The 20,635-nt window shown below is 43.4% G+C and overlaps 1 protein-coding gene across 1 annotated transcript in view; it reads left to right on the forward strand.

Annotated features, from left to right (window-relative positions):
- Window positions 1-19,707, forward strand: part of SYAP1 (synapse associated protein 1) — a 112,462-nt gene extending 92,755 nt beyond the window's left edge. The window contains exons 8-9 of the mRNA XM_069205037.1: window positions 2,340-2,484; window positions 17,090-19,707. Of these exons, the coding sequence (XP_069061138.1) occupies window positions 2,340-2,484; window positions 17,090-17,214 (270 nt within the window). The 3' untranslated portion in view covers window positions 17,215-19,707. The remainder of the gene's footprint in view (window positions 1-2,339; window positions 2,485-17,089) is intronic.
- The last annotated feature ends 928 nt before the right edge of the window (window positions 19,708-20,635 follow it).

The following is a 20,635-nucleotide window of genomic DNA, read 5'->3' on the forward strand; positions in this document are numbered from 1 at the left end:
CGTGGGAGTCGGGCAATTGTGACGTCATCGTCGACGTGCAGAACTAGAAGAAAATTTCCGCTGAATGCTGGCGCGTGGGGAAAATTCTTTAGGTGAGGAATCCACAGGTAGCTAATGTATCCACCAGAAAAGGCGTTACCGAAGGTAAGTAACTTGTTCTTCTGTGCCTTACGATGTAGATACTCCTGTTTTTTGTTGGTTTTCTGGCGACTTCTAAATAAACTCTCTGAGTGCTTGTGGACTGTTGCCCCCACCGATTATGACAGATTTCAAGCTGTGCATGAATGTGGGAAGCAGGCGTCAGTCATGGACTCTCATGAGGCGTGTCTTTGGTGCCTGAGTTTTATGTGCAACTCTAGACTGTGTAATAAGAGTGCTCTCATGCATTCTAAGGTGATCCCGGACCAGGAGGCTAGATTGTATGTCACCAAACGCTAGAAGGCGAAGCCTTCTTGTAAGTACCGCTCTTTAAGTTGTGGGCCCAGACTTGGTCCCAGATGGTGGCTAGTCCTGTGACTATTCAACTTTGTTCATGAAGTCAAAACCAAGCTCATTTATAAGAAGGTGAACTGGGACATGGCCCCATTGCACCACTCTGATTCCAAGGAGAAGGCTTGAGTGCGTCAGGGCATGAGTCACCACCCTTTGAGGTCTTCGGACATAGAAGCAATTTCTTAGGTGGTCATGACTTACCCTGAATCACTGAACACCCCCTGCCCCCTCAGACAGGCCTTTGGGCCCTACAGGACAGTAGGGGCCTCCAGTTAGTCACCTTATGAGACAGAGTTTCTCGCAAAGCATTCCACCTCAGGAAGTTTTAGTGTGCAGCCCTTGACTAGTACAGTAAATCCAAACTCATTTCCAACCACTCCTCCAGCTAGGGAATCCAAGAAGATTGATACTTTTAGCAAACTGATAATTTCTTCTGCTAGTTTAGCACTGAGGCCTGTAAATTCAGTTATCCTGCTGAGCTGCATCACACACCTTTACGACATTGCCAACGAGATCTTGCTGGTGGTCCTGGAAAATCTTAGGGCCTTTTCGCCCAGATGATACTTGATAGATTGAATGGGGCAAGAACTGTTATCTGTGCAGTGTGGAGACTACAGATTGCCTGGGCAGGGTCATTGGTACCATTGATGTCCTTCTTGGACATGTGTCAACGCGATCCACAAGATTCTCTAATGATGATCAGGCCTCCGAATGGACATGACCTTTGAAGGTGTCCCACCTCTTCACAGTGCATGCTGCCAGTACCTTAGAGGCCTCCCAGTCACATTCCATCTGAACTTAAGTAGCCAATTGAGAGTTCTGGGCCACACTCTCATGAGCAGTTATTTCTGGTAACTGCAAAAAAGTCAGTGGATTTTTGTTTGTTTGTCTTTCTCTGAAAATACTATCACTACTGGGATATTGCTTTTATCATTAAATATTAAAGATTGTACTCTAAACGTTTGATGGACTGAACTAACTCAAAATTGCAGGTAAGTATGGATATGATTCTTTATATAAATTACTATCCACCCTCCTTTCAGACAGTCAGTATCGCTGCAGTATAACTTGCCAACACATTTGTGGGAGATCGGTGTACATGCTAGAAAGCACTGACTTATCTGGAAGTGTCCTGCAAGTTCAAGTCTGATGGCCTTATCCTGTATGTTGGATACATTTCTGAGGGTAGATGTTAGAGCTTACCGAAGCACATGTAATGTATCTGTTTATGTAACACAGATGGTGAATCCCTCAAAAAATTCTCCTTGCCTTTCAATACTATTATGAATGTGTGAAAAGGTCTCCCACCAGGAATTGAGTGACAGTGGCAATCTAAAAAGGCTGAACAGAGAGGTGCCTCAGCATCAGAAAAGTCCACCCTGAGTGAGATTGACTACACCCTAACACTGAAAATGAAACTTAACATACTCTAAGTCTGTTTTCAATTCACGTTCTTTCTAAATGGAGTACATTGTTCTAATGAACAGTCCGATATCAAGCTACACACCAGCCTTAGCACTGTACAGTTGCTCGTCAACTATGCATTAAGTTTGACTTAGATCATCTATTGGTGCTAAAATCTGCCTAACCTTTTATGGTAGTGAAATATGTTTTTGCATAAAAACATAGCGTTACAAAGCTAAATTTACTATTGAATCGTCCTAAATATTAAACTTCAAGAAAGAATGTGATGCCTTCACTCGTAATTAAGTTACTCAATATAGCAATGTGTGTTTTCATGTGATTTTTAAATGTAAAATTCGATCTAACTTTGTTTTTATTCTATTGAATGTGAGTTGGTTACTGTTTATTGTATAATCGTATCTTATAACGCAAAAATGTTTTAGGAAGATGACGAGATTTCCACAAGTCCGGGTGTCTCAGAGTTTGTGAGTGATGCGTTTGATGCACGAGACTTAAATCAAGAAGATCTCAGAGAAGGTATAAAGCAACTTGTGCTTGACAAAAAGGACGAACTATGCACAACTGAAGGTATGAAAAATACACCTTAGCATAATTTTAAATAAATGCCCAAGTGAATGTATTTTCAGGGTTAAAGGTATATTTCAGTACCTGAGTAAAATACTAAAATAATTCTCAGTGTTTCCTGTAAATAGTTCCACTAGCATTGAAGCACCTCATGAAAGTTCTTCACACCTGTCTTTATGGACCGAGAGTTTTCCATCTTTGCCTTCTAAATTATTAATATCACATGTTCCTGAGAATTGGTCAAGATATCTCAAAGCATCAAGTGTAACCAGGTGAAGGCTTTCATACAGGCACGGACCACTTGTTTCAAGAATAAGGCTTGAAATCCTATAGCCAGGGTCAATGAAATATGTGACAGGATAGGACCAGATTTATGATGCAGGGATGACAATTTATCAGCACACATGGCAAATTATGTGGTGCAATGCAGCACATTGTGTCTGTATTATTTATTTATTTTGTCATATTTACACGTTAACACAGTGCGAAGGCTCACCTCATTAGTAACTGTTTAACCCCTTCGCTGCCAGGCCTTTTCCCCCTCAGGTGGCAAGCCTTTTTTGGCTATTTGGGGCAGTTCGCGCTTAGGCCCTCATACCTTTTTGTTCACATAAGCTACCCACGCCAAATTTGCGTCCTTTTTTCCCAACATCCTAGGGATTCTAGAGGTACCCAGACTTTGTGGGTTCGCCAGAAGGAGGCCAAGAAATTAGCCAAAATACAGTGAAAATTTCGTTTTTAAAAAAAAAAAATAGGGAAAAGGGGCAGCAGAAGAAGGCTTGTGTTTTTTTCCCTGAAAATGGCATCAACAAAGGGTTTGCGGTGCTAAAATCACCAGCTTCCCAGCATTCAGGAACAGGCAGACTTGAATCAGAAAACCCAATTTTTCAACACAATTTTGCCATTTTACTGGGACAAACCCCATTTTTACGATTTTTTTGTGCTTTCAGCCTCCTTCCAGTCAGTGACAGAAATGGGCATGAAACCAATGCTGGATCCCAGAAACCGAAACATTTCTGAAAAGTAGACACAATTCTGAATTTAGTAAGGGGTAATTTGTGTAGATCCTACAAGGGTTTCCTACAGAAAATAACAACTGAAAAAAAAATATATTGAAATTGAGGTGAAAAAATATGCAATTTTCTCTCCGTTTTACTCTAACTTTTTCCTGCAATGTCAGATTTTATAAAGCAATATACCGTTACATCTGCTGGACTCTTCTGGTTGCACGGATGTATAGGGCTTGTAGGTTCCTCAAGAACTCTAGGCACCCAGAGCCAATAAATGACCTTCACCCTGCCTTGGGTTTTCATTCTATACCGGGTATACAGCAATTCATTTGCTGAAATATAAAGAGTAAAAAATAGCTATCAAGAAAACCTTTGTATTTCCAAAATGGGCACAAGATAAGGTGTTGAGGAGCAGTGGTTATTTGCACATCTCTGAATTCCGGGGTTCCCATACTAGCATGTGAATTACAGGGCATTTCTCAAATAGATGTCTTTTTTACACACTCTCTTATATTTGGAAGGAAAAAATGTAGAGAAAGACAAGGGGCAATAACACTTGTTTTGCTATTCTATGTTCCCCCAAGTCTCCCGATCAAAATGGTACCTCACTTGTGTGGGTAGGCCTAGCGCCCACGAAAGGAAATGGCCCAAAACACAACGTGGACACATCCCAATTTTTTTACAGAAAACAGAGGTGTTTTTTGCAAAGTGCCTACCTGTAGATTTTGGCCCCTAGCTCAGCCGGCACCTAGGGAAACCTACCAAACCTGTGCATTTTTGAAAACTAGAGACCTAGGGGAATCCAAGATGGGGTGACTTGTGGGGCTCTGACCAGGTTCTGTTACCCAGAATCCTTTGCAAACCTCAAAATTTGGCTTAAAAAACACATTTTCCTCACATTTCGGTGACAGAAAGTTCTGGAATCTGAGAGGAGCCACAAATTTCCTTCCACCCAGCGTTCCCCCAAGTCTCCCGATCAAAATGGTACCTCACTTGTGTGGGTAGGCCTAGCGCCCACGAAAGGAAATGGCCCAAAACACAATGTGGACACATCCCAATTTTTTTACAGAAAACAGGTGTTTTTTGCAAAGTGCCTACCTGTAGATTTTGGCCCCTAGCTCAGCCGGCACCTAGGGAAACCTACCAAACCTGTGCATTTTTGAAAACTAGAGAGCTAGGGGAATCCAAGATGGGGTGCCTTGTGGGGCTCTGACCAGGTTCTGTTACCCAGAATCCTTTGCAAACCTCAAAATTTGGCTAAAAAAACACATTTCCTCACATTTCGGTGACAGAAAGTTCTGGAATCTGAGAGGAGCCACAAATTTCCTTCGCCACACCGTTCCCCCAAGTCTCCCGATAAAAATGGTACCTCACTTGTGTGGGTAGGCCTAGCGCCCACAAAAGGAAATGGCCCAAAACACAACATGGACACATCACATTTTTTCACAGAAAACAGTGCCTACCTGTGGATTTTGGCCTCTAGCTTAGCCGGCACCTGGGAAAACCTAGCAAACCAGCACATTTCTGAAAACTAGACACCTAGGGGAATCCAAGATGGGGTGACTTGTGGGGCTCTGACCAGGTTCTGTTACCCAGAATCCTTTGCAAACCTCAAAATGTGGCCAAAAAAACACTTTTTCCTCTCATTTCGGTGACAGAAAGTTCTGGAATCTGAGAGGAGCAACAAATGTCCTTCCACCCAGCGTTCCCCCAAGTCTCCCGATAAAAATGGTACCTCACTTGTGTGGGTGGGCCTAGCGCCCACGAAAGGAAATGGCCCAAAACATAACGTGGACACATCACATTTTTTCACAGAAAATAGAGGTGTTTTTTGCACAGTGCCTACCTGTGGATTTTAGCCTCTAGCTCAGCCGGCCCCAGGGGGGGCAGAAATGGGCTAAAATAAATTTGCCCCCCCCACCCCCTACCGGGGAGCGACCCTTGCCTACGGGGTCGCTCCCCTTGCGTGACGTCGCAAAATAAAAATCCCCAGTGCCTAGTGGTTTCTGTCCCCCTTGGGGGCAGATTCACCTAAAATTGGCCGATTTGCCCCCAAGGGGGGCAGAAATGGTCTAAATACAATTTGCCCCTTCAGGGGAGCGACCCTTGCCTAAGGGGTCGCTCTCCATCTCGAAAAAAACAAACAAACAAAAAAAAAAAACACAAAAAAAACTAGCCCTGGCGCCTAGAGGTTTCTGCCCCCCCCGGGGGCAGATCGCCTAATAACAAGAGGCCGATCTGCCCCAAGGGGGGGGCAGAAATGGCCTAAAATAAATTTGCTCCCCCCAACCCAGCGGGGAGCGACCCTTGCCTACGGGGTCGCTCCCCTTGCGTGACGGTGCAAAAAAACAGATCCCTGGTGCCTAGTGGTTGACCTAAAATCGGCCGATCTGCCCCCAAATCGGGCAGCAATGGCCTAAATACAATTTGCCCCTCCAGGGGAGCGACCCTTGTCTAAGGGGTCGCTCCCCATCTCTAAAACAACAATAACAAAAAAAATCCCCGGTGCCTAGTGGTTTCTGCCCCCCTTGGGGGCAGATCGGCCTAATTAAAATAGGCTGATCTGCCGCCCTGGGGGTCAGAAATGCCCTAAAATAAATTTGCCCCCCAGGGGAACGACCCTTGCCTAAGGGGTTCCTCCCCTTACGTGAGATTCACAAACAAAAAAAAAAACTCCCTGGTGTCTAGTGGTTTCTGCCCCCTTGGGGGCAGATTGGCCTCATAAAAATAGGCCAATCTGCCCCCAAGGGGGGCAGAAATGGCCTAAATATAATTTGCCCCCTATGGGAGCGACCCTTACCTAAGGGGTCGCTCCCCACACCTAAAACAAAAAACGAAACAAAAAAATAAAATAAAATTCTCCCTGGTGCCTAGAGGTTTCTGCCCCCCCCGGGGGCAGAAAAGGCCTTAAAAAAAAAATGCCCCCCCCCTGGGAGCGACCCTTGCCCAAGGGGTCGCTCCCTTAAGCCAATTTCATTGATAAAAAAAGACATCCCTGGTGTCTAGTGGGCGTTTTGACAGCCGGATTGCTTTCAATCTGGCTGCCAAAACGCAGAGAGATACTTCAAAGGGAAGGAAATACATTTCCTTCCCTTTGAAGCCTCTCTCGGCCTCCCCCACGTGATCGGAAGAGAAATGCAAAGCATTTCTCTTCCGATTGCGCTGGAAGCTGAGCTTCCAGCGCGATGGGGGAGGCTCTGTGATTGTCAGCGCGCGCTCGCACGCTGACGTCACGGGTGGGTGGGTGGGGGGGGGGGTCAGGGGGGAAAGGGATTACCCTTTCAGCTCTGGCCTGGGGGGGGGGTGAGGGGGCGGCCCTCGGGGGGAGCACTAGCGCTTCCCCCGAGGGCCGGTCACAGGACGTAATGGTTACGTCCATGGCGCCACACGGGCGCTGCCATGGACGTAACCATTATGTCCATGGCGACAAAGGGGTTAATGCTCAAATACAGTAATAGAAAATTGGAAGGTGACCAGCCAACTTTTACGAAGGGCCTTCAACTGCGCTGCAACACGTCAGTGCATTTATAGTAACTTTTGATGTTTGAGCAAAAAACATTTTTTGGCAAAATCTATCAATTATATGCAGATGATGGATTATGTGGCAACCCCATAATTATGCAGACAGTGCAATGACCCCAGAGTCACATAATTCTAGTGGCCCTTTCCATAGCCTTGGGATCCAGAAGGCAGTGAAATTAGGCAAATGTATTTTTGTTCTGTCTTGAAAGCCTAAGCTAAAACTTCGCCAGAGGCAGTTGAATCTTTTTTAGTTGCCTTAACGTTTTTAAGGATAGACTGACATGTCTTGTTCAGCTACGTGGCCGCAATGCTGTTCTCCCTGGCTGGTAATTTTTCAAAACTGACTTTGAGAAAGCATTTGTTATAATTAATGAGGGAATTATCCATGTGCTAAGCATTTCTTTTACTGTCAGACCAGACAGATTCCACTATAGCCTGTTCATTAAACTAATCATTAACTCGTTTCAATTTCTTTAACAGTGTTTATATAGATTATTTATTTCAAGTTGGGCCGCGATGGGTAGTTGACAGTAATCCCCTTTAAAGCAGCTTGAAAGACAGAAAGCTCAAAGCAGAGAGCAGTAACGCATAATTTGTGTGTAGAAATGTCGCTGCTCCATTGAAGACAGTATTATGATAGATGGTGAATAATGATTCTGGAGGTCTTTTGCTGGAACACTCCAATAGCTGTCTATTTGTTTCTTCCCCTGTTTAATTTAGAACATTGTATGTTATATAGATTAAACGTTGTAATAACATTCAAACCCAGTGGCTTTCTTATTGTTAAGAGCCCTCTCTCTTGTTGTAGGCTCTCTCCTGCATCTCTGACATGCAACCACGGTGAGAGCATTTAACTGCCAGTATAGAAGTCAGCCATAAGCTATAATTTTGTGGTGTGACACTGGAGAAGCACAGTTTTGTTCAGTGTGTAGAGTATGTGGAAGGCAGGCCTTTTCCACGTCATCCAGTGTCGGAGGTGTGTGTGCATGCATCTTACGCCACACCTTCTATGACTACGAGTTGCGCCAACTGCACGCGCACTCGTTCCATTCATTTTTTTTAAAATGTTGTCCGAAGCACGGAGAGGATGATGACAGCAGTAAAATATTTCCTATGTATTTGCCAATTAAATTATTTGAGTTCGGCCTAACCAGTTTCCATCTGTACACTATAAGAATGAAAAATGTTAGAAGGGTAGTGTACCTAGAGTAGCAGAACAAGAACAATAATAGGAGAACTTGAGATAATTTGCTTACAACTAGTCTTTTTTTTCGGCTCAAGGCTGAGGTGCTGACTGAGTGTTTAACTAACAGCTTTAGAAGTATAGCGGGAGAGCCTGATTTGAAGTGTGGTTTTAGTTGTTGGCTATTTAAAAAAAAAATGATTCATTTTGTTTTTCTTCAAGCATAACCCCCAGCAGTGATGAGTTTATAAATTAAAAAGGGGAGTAAAAAAATTATTATTAAGTAAACTAATCAGTGAAAAATATATTTTATATGCGACTAAGGTTTGTGGCAGCTTAGCATAAAGAAATTTGCCTCAGTCTTTGCATTCACAAACTAATGGGCGTTTGCAATTGAAATAGTTGATTTTATCCCTTTACATAAGTGGAGCTGTAAAAAAAAAAAAAAGAGAGTTATCCAGTAATGGAACTTTCATAAATTCACATGCTTGAATCATTCCCCGTTGTGGATATGGGAGACCCATGTCGACGATAGGGAATGATTCAGGCATGTGAATCTATGAAAGATACCAATACTTGATAACTGAAGTTACAGGCAATGAACTCATTTTCTTCTCCAGCACTGGAATTCATTAATTCACATTCCTGAATTATTCCTGGTTGGGAATTTACTATAAATTATTGTACAAATTGCACTAATAAAACACTTGCATTCAGCACACTACTGCACTGCAGCCCTTCCACTTCATTGCGTGTTCTGCACTGTAGCCGTTGAGGTAAAGTGTTTTTTAAAGAATTTCAGTTTCCTTGGATTTAGTTCTAGGGAGACAGTTTGCATCCGGTCAAAAAATATTCCAAAAGCTTTGGTTCTTCTACTGTATGAAAGCAATGCACGTCAGTTGGAAAATTGTGTATCTGACATAGAACATTTGCATGTACATCAGGGAAACATTTATGCCACAGGATAAACCAGGCTGATCTCATACAGGGTGCCGAAATAAAAATGATCATTGAAATTGTTATATGAAGGGGTGTTCTATGGGGGGGATGGGCTGTGGGACGGATCCCACATTATCCTCTGCTGAGGCAAGATCAGCTCATCCCCTTTCCTCCATGCTGCTTCTGTTTCTGGGTCAGGCACGCCAAAAGTAGGCGCTGTTGCAGCAAGGTGCGGTTGGTTGCAGAGCTAGTGGTATTTAACACAGAGGCATAGCAGAAGGAATGAATCCTCATCGGTACAGCACAACAGGTGGTAATTGAGTGAGTTCCGATCCAAGTGAGTGGCAAAGGGGGGAGGGGGGGGGGAGTGCCTGCTTCACAACGACGACCTTCAAGTCAGCACCCTTTAAGGAGATAAGCATTAGCCCTTTTGAAGTATCGGCAAATGCACTGAGGCCTTGAGAAGTCTTCAGTAGAGGGGGGGAACCGCTGGGTTTCACATTATTGGGTAAGTGCCTTTGTTACTGCATTTGACGTGGATGTGGGTTGCTGGGCAGGTACACCCTAATTTTAGCCCTAAAAAAAGAATCTTCAAGCATTTTTCAATCGTCCCGTGAGGGTCTGCTGGGTTTCCCTACTAGAAGCTGGGAGCGAGCAATATGCCTCTATGACTGAAGGCAGAAACTGTAGGGATGGCTGCCTTTAAAGAAAGCGAGGCTAGGGTCTGGTAGTGTCTCTTTCGCACCATGAGCTGATGCTGTAGAAGATTTAATGCACTCTCTCGGGAGAAAATTGGAAACCACATTAATGAGACCAATAAGATCAATAAAAACAAGGACAAGGAGTATAATGAGGAGAGCGAGAAGGTTGAGATTCTTATGGCTGGCATGGCGGATGCGGCATGCCAAAATTAAAGATTACCCTTTGTTTGCTAAAGGCAAAACAGTGTCATTGGGTCAGTATGGGGCATCTCAGCCCTCTGATAACTATGCGTTAACAAATCTGCATGCCCTGGCGGCAGATCTGAATTTAGGGGAAGTTCTGTCACAGGAACCTGGATCTCGGATGTTGCAGGTTACCAATAGGTACCCTTCTCCAGGGACCAAATCGCAAAGGCAGCTTCAGATAGCAAATTCATCTCAATCTCAGGAGGCGCTGCACCAGAATGTCCGTGGGGACTCAAGAGTCTCTGCACAATGCGCTATCAAGGCATTGCTCAATATTATTTTGGATGAAATTAGGGATGTAAAGGCATCGCAGGTGAGTGAAATTGCAGCCTTGCATCAGAAACATTTAAAGAAACTATAATGCAGCTTCCAGAAAAGTTGCAGGAAGCCGAATCTAGAATATCGCAGTTGGAGGACCAAGTCAATATAATGAAGGAAGAAGTCAGTTCAGGAAGCAAAGATCCTCATTGGATTAAAACATTGAAGAGTTGGAAAACCACTCACAACGTTGTAATCTGCCGTTGTAATCTGCTGATAGTTGAGGGCCCAGAGGGTTGCGAGGGCCCTTAGATTACTCAATGGGTCAACTCTTTTATTAAGACTGATGTCCTGCTGGATTATTCAGGAGACTTGACCATTACTCAAGCCCATTGGGTCCCTACACAATCTTTTCCCAATTCATAATTTTCCATGTACTTTGGTGAACTTCGCTGACTACTGCGTTAAAGAGCGCATATTGGCTAAAGTCATTGAGGGAAAAACAGTTTTCAACACTCACTGTTGTATTTTTGCTGATGTATCTGTTGTGCCAGCTTCCGTCGCAAGGAGTTTATGAAAATGTTACACCCCTTTAAAGCCTAGGGTGCTTAAGCTACTATTACATAGCAATCAAAGCTAAAGGTTTTTGTCAGAAGACAGTTTCATATGTTTACTAGCTTGACAAAGGCACAGGAGCTCCTGCATCTAAATAAGCTGTTCGGCTAAACAAATTGAATTTGAATTAGGCCTAAGTGGCTATTTGTAGGGGTCGGGGTAGGCTATTGTTGCTGCAGACAAGGATCTCACTAGAGAATATGTCCGGTTATGTGGTTGAGAATGTCTAGGGGCCTAACAGCTTTTGTTGAACAGGAGCACTGGAGAAAGGGGCGGGATCTTCGTGCGTCTTGGGTGCAGTTCCATGGCACCCAGTGAGGCGAGGAGCTGCGAGAGGGATTTGTGGGAAATTTCCCTCTCGCAGGGGTCAGGTTTTTTTTTTAGGCATATGGGGTGTTGGTGTGTGGATTTGGGTGGCAGATGGTGGGGGTGGTGGGGAGCACACATAGTAAAAATGAGTAGAATCATGATTGATTATCATTTTTTTGCTAAAATGTATGCAGGTATGTTCCTAATGGTGAAAAGAGTATTGATGTAATGGGGTCTTAAGGAAAATGTATTTTGTGCAATATTCATGGCATCTCAAATAAGCGGAAGCATGGGGGGCTCATTAGATGGCAGACCTTTTTCTCCAGAAGTGTTATTCTTGTAGGAGACCCATGTGAAAAACTACTCCACGAATTGTTTATTCCGAAGTATTATTCAAACGTTTATTTTGCATAAGCCGGTTTGATGATGAGGGGAGCAGCAGTCTACTTAGGTCGAGGGTTTGATTGGCAGGTTTTCCATGTGACTAGAGATTCCCAGGGAAGGTGGATCTGGTTGAAAGCTAGCGTGAATTGGAATCCCTTAAATTTGGTCAATTATTATGCCCCAGTTTTCGATGAACCCGATTCATTAAGCCAGATTTACAATATTGCAATAGAAGCAGTTGGCCCCATAATTTTAGGGGTTAATTCAACTTCATCAAGGACCTGGCAAGAGATACATCAAATAAATTTATTTTAAAAAACAATTGAGGTCCCAAACGAAAAAAGTGGTTGATGCACAGAAATAAGATGTTAAATTATTTGATCATTGGCATATTGATCATCCCGGTTTGCCACAATATACTTGTTTCTCACACCGCTTTCATTCAACTTCTCATATTGATTATTTCTTAACCTCTCCTTCACTTAAGTGGGTCAGCTCAGATATCTGAGCAAACTTATTTTCTGATCATTCTCTGGCTGTTATCACTCTCAAGTTGGAGACTGTCAAAGGGGAAAGGCCCAGGTGGCAGTTGGATGATACCTTCTCACAAACAAAGATTGGTTGGAAGATATAAGAATGTTTATTCACGCCTTTTTTCTTTGAATAAGCAAACAGCATCACTTTTTTCGGTTTGGGAAACCTTTAAGGCTACAGCTCGGGGGGAGATTATTGCCTGTAAGGCACAGCGATCAAAGTTGTGGGCAAAGCATATAGCTAAGCTTCAAGCAGCAGTTCAATGGTGCTCTACAGGCAAAGAGTTGACATTAGGGACGAGATTCACATTTAGAAGGCCATTTGACTGAAGCAAAGCAGGCGTTCAGGAAATTCTTCATTATGGAAGAGATTAACAGCTCAAAGGCCTTTCAGCAGCAGGTTTATGAGGAAAGCCAGATTGGGAGACTTCTTGCCTGGTCAGTTCAGGTTAAATGTAAGGATGCGTTTGTTAGTCAGTTACAGCACTTAGATTCTGGGGAGCTGGTCGTTGGTAAGGCTGGAGTATCCCAAACTTTCCTGCAGCATTATAAGGCCCTGTACGAAAGTAAATATGTTATCTCACAGGCTTATATATCTGAATGTTTTCAGTCCATAAGGCTTCTGCAGCTGACAATTGTCCAGGGTGAAATCTTTGGTCTTGGAAGCTCTTGCCACAATGCCTAGCGGTAAGGCATGTGGCAATGATGGGTTCTTGATTGAGTTAAAGCATTTGCAAGTGAACCTGTTCCCTTTTTGTAGGAGCTGTTTAATTTTGTGAATGATTGGGGGAAAGTCCCTGCACCCTTTAAGGAGTCTTCGGGTGTTATTTTTTTAAAGAAGGATAAAAACACAAAGGAAGTCAATTTGTACCAACCAATTAGTTTATTAAATATGGATCATAAGCTTCTAATGAAAATATGGGCCTAACTTATTACCCCGGCAGCCCAGGCTTTAATACATTGTGATCAGACTGGGTTTGTCTCGGGTCGGGTGATTTTGGCAAATACGGGTTTCCTAGTACATGCACTGGATTACTTCACTGTTTATCAGACTCCTGCAGCAGTAATAATGGTCAATGCAGAAAAAGCCTTTGACTTGGTGGGCTGGGACTCGTTTTTTTATGGTTTGGTGAGAATTGGATTCCCTCCCATAATTATTTTAATGCTGTGGAATCTGTATCAAGGGGCACAAGCAAAGGTGTCTGGCAGAGGTGGTAAATGTAAATAGCGGTACGAGACCGGGGTGTCCTCTGTCCACAAATTTAGGTACTTTCCTTATAGGGCTCTTGGCAATTAGGATTCAGGAGAATGAGGGTATTATGGTCCCGGGAAAGGGGATGCCTAAATTTTAAAAAATTGCGGATGATATCTTATATCTCAGGCCAGAGAAGCAGTTTAGTCAAGAGGTGCTGAATGAGTTTGAACAGCTTGAAGTGATTTGGGGGGGAAGGGTGGGGGGGGGGGATAAAATTAATCAGAGCAAAACAGAAATGCTTCTTTTTAATTCTTTAGCTAGTGAGCTCCCTCTTTGTTTGCAGCAACAGGCTAGTTTACTAAAAACAATTCGAAATCTGGGGATCTTCATAACAAAATAACTAGTGTGAGCCTTTTCATTTGAATTATGTGGCAAAGTTCAAGAAGATTAAGGGATTGCTAGATAGATGGACACTACTCCCCTAACATTAGTGGGTAGAGTAGCTCTTATTAAAATGTCGATCCTGCCTTTGCTGTTATTTGTCTTTACTAATGTCCCCATTAAAGTTAAGAAGTGTTATTTTACAGAGTTAGAAGCACTTTTCAGGCATTTTGTCTTGAACAAGAAGGCCTCTGGGGTAAAACTATCTGTATTTCAATTGGATACCAGTCGGGGGAGGTATTACCCTATGTTCAGACATAATATGAAGCAGCTATTTAGGTCGAGCATAGCAGCACGCAAGGTGGGCTCCGGGTATGCCCAGACGTAGGTCCCCTTCTCACTGTGCCACTGGATTCAAGCTAGCCTGGCTGATGAAGGGTGATACCCTGAAACTGGTCCAAGGATGCTTGTTTCCAGTCCAGCGAGGAACTGGCCTGGCAGTTCAGGCTGGACTGTTCCCATGGGGAACAGGGTCAAGACCGATTTGTACATGGCTGGGTCCAAACTGGGTTGGCATGGTGAGCAAAAGAATTGATGGATCAAAACCAGGTCTGTGACTGGGGGGTGAATGTTTGATTGGTTCCGCATTCCGTCCATAATTTGTGTTTGTTTGCCTTTACCATCAAGAGTTTGGCAGCCCTCTCCTCCTTTCTCCTCTCTATGCTTGAACTGCTTTTGTTCTACAGCGATTCATTTTTTTAAACATCCCAGAGCATATATTTTTGACAGGTGACTGAGTTGGGGCCCAAGGTTTGACAGCAGAACCTGACACAGGTGGAATAGGCGCTTTCTCACATTGGATATGCAGCCCATTCAGATCTGAAAGCAGCCACCTAGCCAGCAACACCCAGGGGAATTCCTCCTTGCATGGTTTGGTTCCTGTTGTGGTTTAAAATAAACCTGGGCGGAGCTTTTCTCTGCGGACTTCAGCGAAGTCACATACAAACTCAGCAAGATTATGCAGAGTTCCGCGAGTGGGCAGAATTTGTCACGTCATGCTGCTCACACTGATTTTTAGCACTGGGAGCCTGTTCCGTGAAAGGCTCCCAGTCGGCGCACCAGAGGGGCGCTTCTTCTTTCTGCCGCTCGAGTAGATGTTCTGCGTGAGCGGCAGCTTTCCCAACGCAAACAGTCTTGACCTGCCGTGACCGCCCGCGTTGAGAAATCTTGCCAGGAGGTGTTCTAGTGCCTGAAAATCGTGCTGGGGGACGCAAATTCTCACTTACGCTAGCAAACAACATTGTCAAGCAGCACACAAAAAAAAATCCCAGCTGGCGTGGGGCCAAAATTGTCTTAGAAGCTTGGTAGAAATTGCCAGTGAAGCTATCCAGCCTGGGAGCATAAGTACCGCTCAGGGCATCGATCGCTTGTGCAATCTTCTCGCAGGTAATAGGAGCTGCAAGGAATTGTTGCTGACCAGACTCAAGCAAGACCATTTCGGACAGATATTGAGACAAGGCTGCCTCATTGTCGGGCACACAGAATGTATAGCAGTGTTTATAGTACGCCAGGCACAATAGTCGTGCGATCGGTAGTGACCGTACCACCGGCCCGCTGGAGACTGGTCACAAACGTAGCATTGCATATGGCTAAGAAGACGTGTTAAAGTGCAGCCCTGTCTCTTGCCTGCGCCGAAGCAATGAGCCCTAGCATATTTGCCCATATAGTTAACCTCATGTGCAGCGAGGTACCAAAACTCACGCAGTAATTCAGTTTCAGTGAGTAGAGGGGTGGCACCAGTAGTGGGCGAGGCATGGGACAGTGTTGTGCAGTTTACCGTCCACTTTGGTCAAGTCATTATGGATACACAGAACTCCAATATGTTTGGCAATGCGGATACTGCTGATATATGCTTTGAAGGCCTCCCAGAAAGTGGAGTATGTCCATACAGACCCAATATTAGTAGCAAAATAGTCAAGTATAGTGTTATAGACTTCTGTGCGGAAATCTTTGAGGTGGGCATTCTCAGAAAAACGCTAGTGGCTGAAGATCAGAGTGGAGCTGGGGACATTCAATGTGGCTGTGATGGGGCGTGGTCGCTGCCCTGTGGATGAGTCCCATTCCGCCAGCCTTTTCCTGGCGGTTTACACTGGCAGGGAAAGGCTGGTGGAATGGGTGACTCGGGCCCCCAAGGGGGCCTCTGTACTGCCCATGCACTTGGGCAGTGCAGGGGCCCCAAGGCACTGCCCCGTCGTGCATTTCACTGCCCGAATTACGGGCAGTGAAATGCGCGGCAGGTGCTGCTGCGCCCACCGCACTGACGCATTGGCGCTGGTTCCATTTGGAGCCGGCGTCAATCTAAAGGCCCTGTTTTGGGCCGGCCGGTGGAAACACTGTTTCCGCCTGCCACTCCAGGGGGAACATCATTATAGGGCTGGCGGGGGCTTCGCCGTGCTGGCGGTCTTCCATCGGCCATCAGCGTGGCTGTCGGCGGGGTAACCCACCGACATCATAATGAGGGCCATAATGTCATCTATCCATCTTCACTTGCAGATGCACCGAGTACTGCATACCATATTTGACTCCTCTGTTCTGAAGCATATGCTTCACATCAGTAAACTTACACCATGCATCCTAGACCATTTGCTTTTAAACAGGGAATAGTGACAGCGTTGCTCTCTGGCATAGCAGTGGACCCTTCTCTCGAGCAAGATGCAACGCTGTATCTCAATCTCTGAAATTGAGGAGTCTGGCAATAATCGGCCACAGTAGTGGCTCAGGTATGGGCAGCGACATTAGCAATCTGTGTGCCCTCTCAACAACAAAGGTATCAGTGGAGTCTCTGACAGTCCTTCTTGGAACCTTAATTCGGAGACAATGACTTTTGACTGCATATATCGTTGTACAGTTGGAAACCTTTTTTGATTTTATGTATCCTGGTTAAGCATAGAGTTTGGAGTCTGGTAAGAATTTACCTTGTTTGCTATAATCTGCATACCTTTGCTAATTTTGTTTTTTGCTACTCCATAAAATAGTTGAGGTTTTCACAGTGTTGGGTTCTAAAAGTGAGCTGTAGATGCATATTAAATGTTGAGACGTAATATTAGATGTTCGGCAACAATGAATATGTTAATTTCTGCTTGATTTAAGTTATGATGGACAACGGTTTGTACTAACTGATGTGGAAGTTCTTAAATATGACAGAATAGGCCACCACATGTCTTAGGAAATCATGAAATAAACTTTTTCATGTTTTCATATACAGGTTATATGTGAACGCTTATCTCCTAGTAAAGCTGAAGCAAACGTTTTCTATTTCCCCTTCCTTGTAGATGACTCGGCAGATTGGGAAAAGGAACTGCAGCAAGAACTCCAGGAGTACGAGGTTGTTTCAGAATCAGAAAGGCGAGATGACAACTGGGACAAGGAAATTGAGGACATGTTGCAAGACAATTAACAGCCCTCCCGAAGAGCGATTTATGTACAAAGTTGACATTGGTATCTGTTTTAACCTTCAGTGTCTGGAGATGATACGGAAGAAAGTGAAGGGTGTCTATGAAACGTCACCTGGTGTTGTTACAGGACTTCACCAGCATTTGTGCCCTGGCAGGCGCAAACAGGAACTAGTTCGCAGCTATGCCATCCAAGTGACTCACACCCTAATCACTCAAATGAAACACATTTTGTAATCTGGAACGTGGTATTATATTTACACAAGAATGTTAACCTTACAGATTTTTTGAGGCTACCAAGGGAATTAATTATATGAAGTTACAACATTTGTAAATGAGCTATAGCTGCAGTTTGCTGAAGTAAGCACTAAATAGAGAAATATCCTGCTTGTGTTTAGTTAAGAATCCTAATTGCAATCAGTATATATCTCTTGAGATTGTTCAGGTCATTTTATATTTTATATTCATTATATAGGCCTCTTTTCCTAACAGTTTGCTTGGTTGAATGATCTCAGGTAGCGATTGTGTTCATTAGGACAGAGGATGTTCTGTTTGTTGTGCAGTGTGACTTGTCGATGCTAATAAAAATGAGGATATAGTGCATTTTCTGACAGTTCTGGTTGTGCGTGGCTATCTGAGTCCATCCTATTCAAAACGGTTAAGTATTTTGACTTTGTGTTTTATTATTTTTCAAGCAGTTGCTGTACTTTGGGAGAATGACCTCTAGTTACGTTCCATGAAATCATCGGTTGGTCACATTGCGCACTAAACAAAGCATGGTACGAATAGGTGTACGTTTTTTTAAACTGTAAATTGTGCCAATGTTTCATATAGGCTTCTAGGTCCTGGCTCTTTCTCATTCTAAATGTATGTGTGTAGCATGCTATCAGATTTGGGGACCAGAAACGGCTTAGAATGCTGTTACATCTGAGCTTTGGGATCCAATATCATGTAGGCATGCGTTATATACAGCATAGCCTGCCTGCATGCATAGCCTTCCCTATTTCTTTTTTACCACCAAATGTTGTGGTTCAATATTTGCATCTCCCTCTACAAATTTTAAACTGGCTCATGCCCACAGTTTTGTGGATTCAATAATCCATTTTTTTTGCTGTTTCCCCCACCCTTTCCGTTTCACAAGTAAGTTCATGAAATGCGTCCCTATGCATAATTTTTATTCTTATTAACCACTTGTGCTCATATTTTTTTACATTGTAATGGAAGAACTGTATAACCCATCTGACTCAAACATGTTGCTTCTCTATAGATATCTTTCAAATTTCAACACGCTTCTGTTGTTTTATTTTACTAGAATAATCCATTATTGTGTGAGATGCACACCTTAAATCTGTTGTTCTGAGACTGCTTGGTTAGAAGCAGTAAACATACCCCTATATTTAATTTATTGTAATAAGCACCTTTTCCTCCAGCAGTCGCCTTGCTGTTCTCTTGCATCACTGCTGCCCTTAACCAATAGTTTTGTGTATGTTATTTGTGTACCAGTGTATTGTAATTGTGTATCTCCGCATAAGAACATCACACCAATGTCACACAACAAGAACCTTTTGGTATTGCTGCTGCTTAAACAGTACCCAGCCTTTAAATTCATCATTTGATGCTAGGTGGATATTTAAATTGACCCATGTGGTCAAACTAATTATAGCTCTGGCTGGAGGGAATGATCAGCCCTACAAAATAGAGTAAATTCGTACGATTGCATGTGATTTTGTTCGGTAAGACCTGCTTTTTTGCCTTCACAGGTGATATTTTATGAAAATTATGCAGGAGTCCATTAGGTCTGGATTTTGTGCAATTGATATGAAAACATCACTGAGTAAACAGTTTTGATTGCAGTTAATCCATGGATTCGGTAATAAGGTGTATGAGCTAACAAGCATACCTTTTTCACATGTATTTGGGTCTTTAGTACTTCTTTTGTTACGGTTTTACTTTCATTGACTGTTGCTTTCATATGGAAATTGAGAATTTGAATACCAACGTTCAGCTAACATCGTAGGGCAAAGTTTCTCTTTATAGCACTTTGAGATAGTTCTTAAATGGACTATCCAAATTTGAATGGATCATTTTCCTGTAATTAGCGCAAAACGTCTTCTACTCACCTTTTAGTTAAGAATGTTGTGTTTGGGGTTTATGACATGGGAAATGTTTTCTAGCCAAGTATTGCCGCATTAGCGAAACGCTTAAGGTCTAGTTACATTATCAAAACGCTTAAAATCCTCTTACTAAATTATTAAAAGTAAACACTGACAGCGTAAATCCATGGTGATTTTATGAAGGGTTAAAATATCTGATGTAAAGAATTCTTGTCTACACCTGGTGTGATGACAACTTTCAGATACAGGTATGATTTTCTTTCGCTATTTCAAAAATGACATAGTAAATGACCTGTAAAATTGTATGATTGTTTTCATAAAATGCACCCTAAAATCTTAATAGTAGTTTACCACGTTCTACTAAATAAATTTTCAGTAAGCATTTCCATGTTTTATTGTCTCTCAGGTCTGGAAATAAATCAGCATTTGAATCAAGTACTCAAACATATTGATGTTATTGAAGGTAGAAAGCACAATGGCTAAATTACCTTACATTTTGGTAGTGTTCACCCCTTTCTTGAACTCACAGGTTTACTAAAAGCAGTACAAACACATACCATTCACTGTGAACTGTCTACAGCTTTAGGTGGTAGCAGATATATATTTTTTTTCTCAAGCTGCTTTTTAGGTGTTGCCTAGACAGCGCATGTGCTATCTCATCAAAATCCTTTGTTTTCGAACACTGAGCTGAGAGGCTTCCCATTGCTTGCCACTAGGTGGCTGTATTGACACTTTTATTTTCTTCATTCTTACTGGCTATCCGCTATAGGCCTCCTTCCTCCCCGAAGCATGGTGCATTACTTGTATCCTTCCACTGGTGTTTTATGTAGATGCTACTTTTTTCTTTGTGTTTAGGCACCTTAGAAGAGAGTGTTTTTTCAGCCATCTCTCTCATGTATTTCTCTGCCCTCGGATTGCCGCATTCCCTCCCTGCCACCATTGTTCCTCTGCTTGCCCCCAACATCCATTGCCACTCTGCTTGCCCCATCCTCTGCCTTTCACCTTCTGCTCATCTGCTTCCCCCCAGTACCTCCATCACACCCTCCATTGTCCATGTGCTTCTTCTCAGCCCCTCCCTCCATTCCTCAGTTAGTCTGCTTCTGCTTGCTCTGAGCGCCTCCCTCCCTCCGTTGTCCATGTTGCCGCCCCCCACCTTGTTATTATAAAAAAATAGAGTGCCTTGACAAGGCCTGCTCTCGCTGCATATTCCCCTTCCTTCCCCACATCCATCCTTGTTCGTGTAGTCCCGCATGCACCCACCCGCCCTTCCTTTCCTCCCACCAGTAAAGCAGATAATGATACAAGCCCTATG

Source organism: Pleurodeles waltl, chromosome 8 (assembly GCF_031143425.1).
Source record: "Pleurodeles waltl isolate 20211129_DDA chromosome 8, aPleWal1.hap1.20221129, whole genome shotgun sequence".
Taxonomy (NCBI): Eukaryota; Metazoa; Chordata; class Amphibia; order Caudata; family Salamandridae; genus Pleurodeles; species Pleurodeles waltl.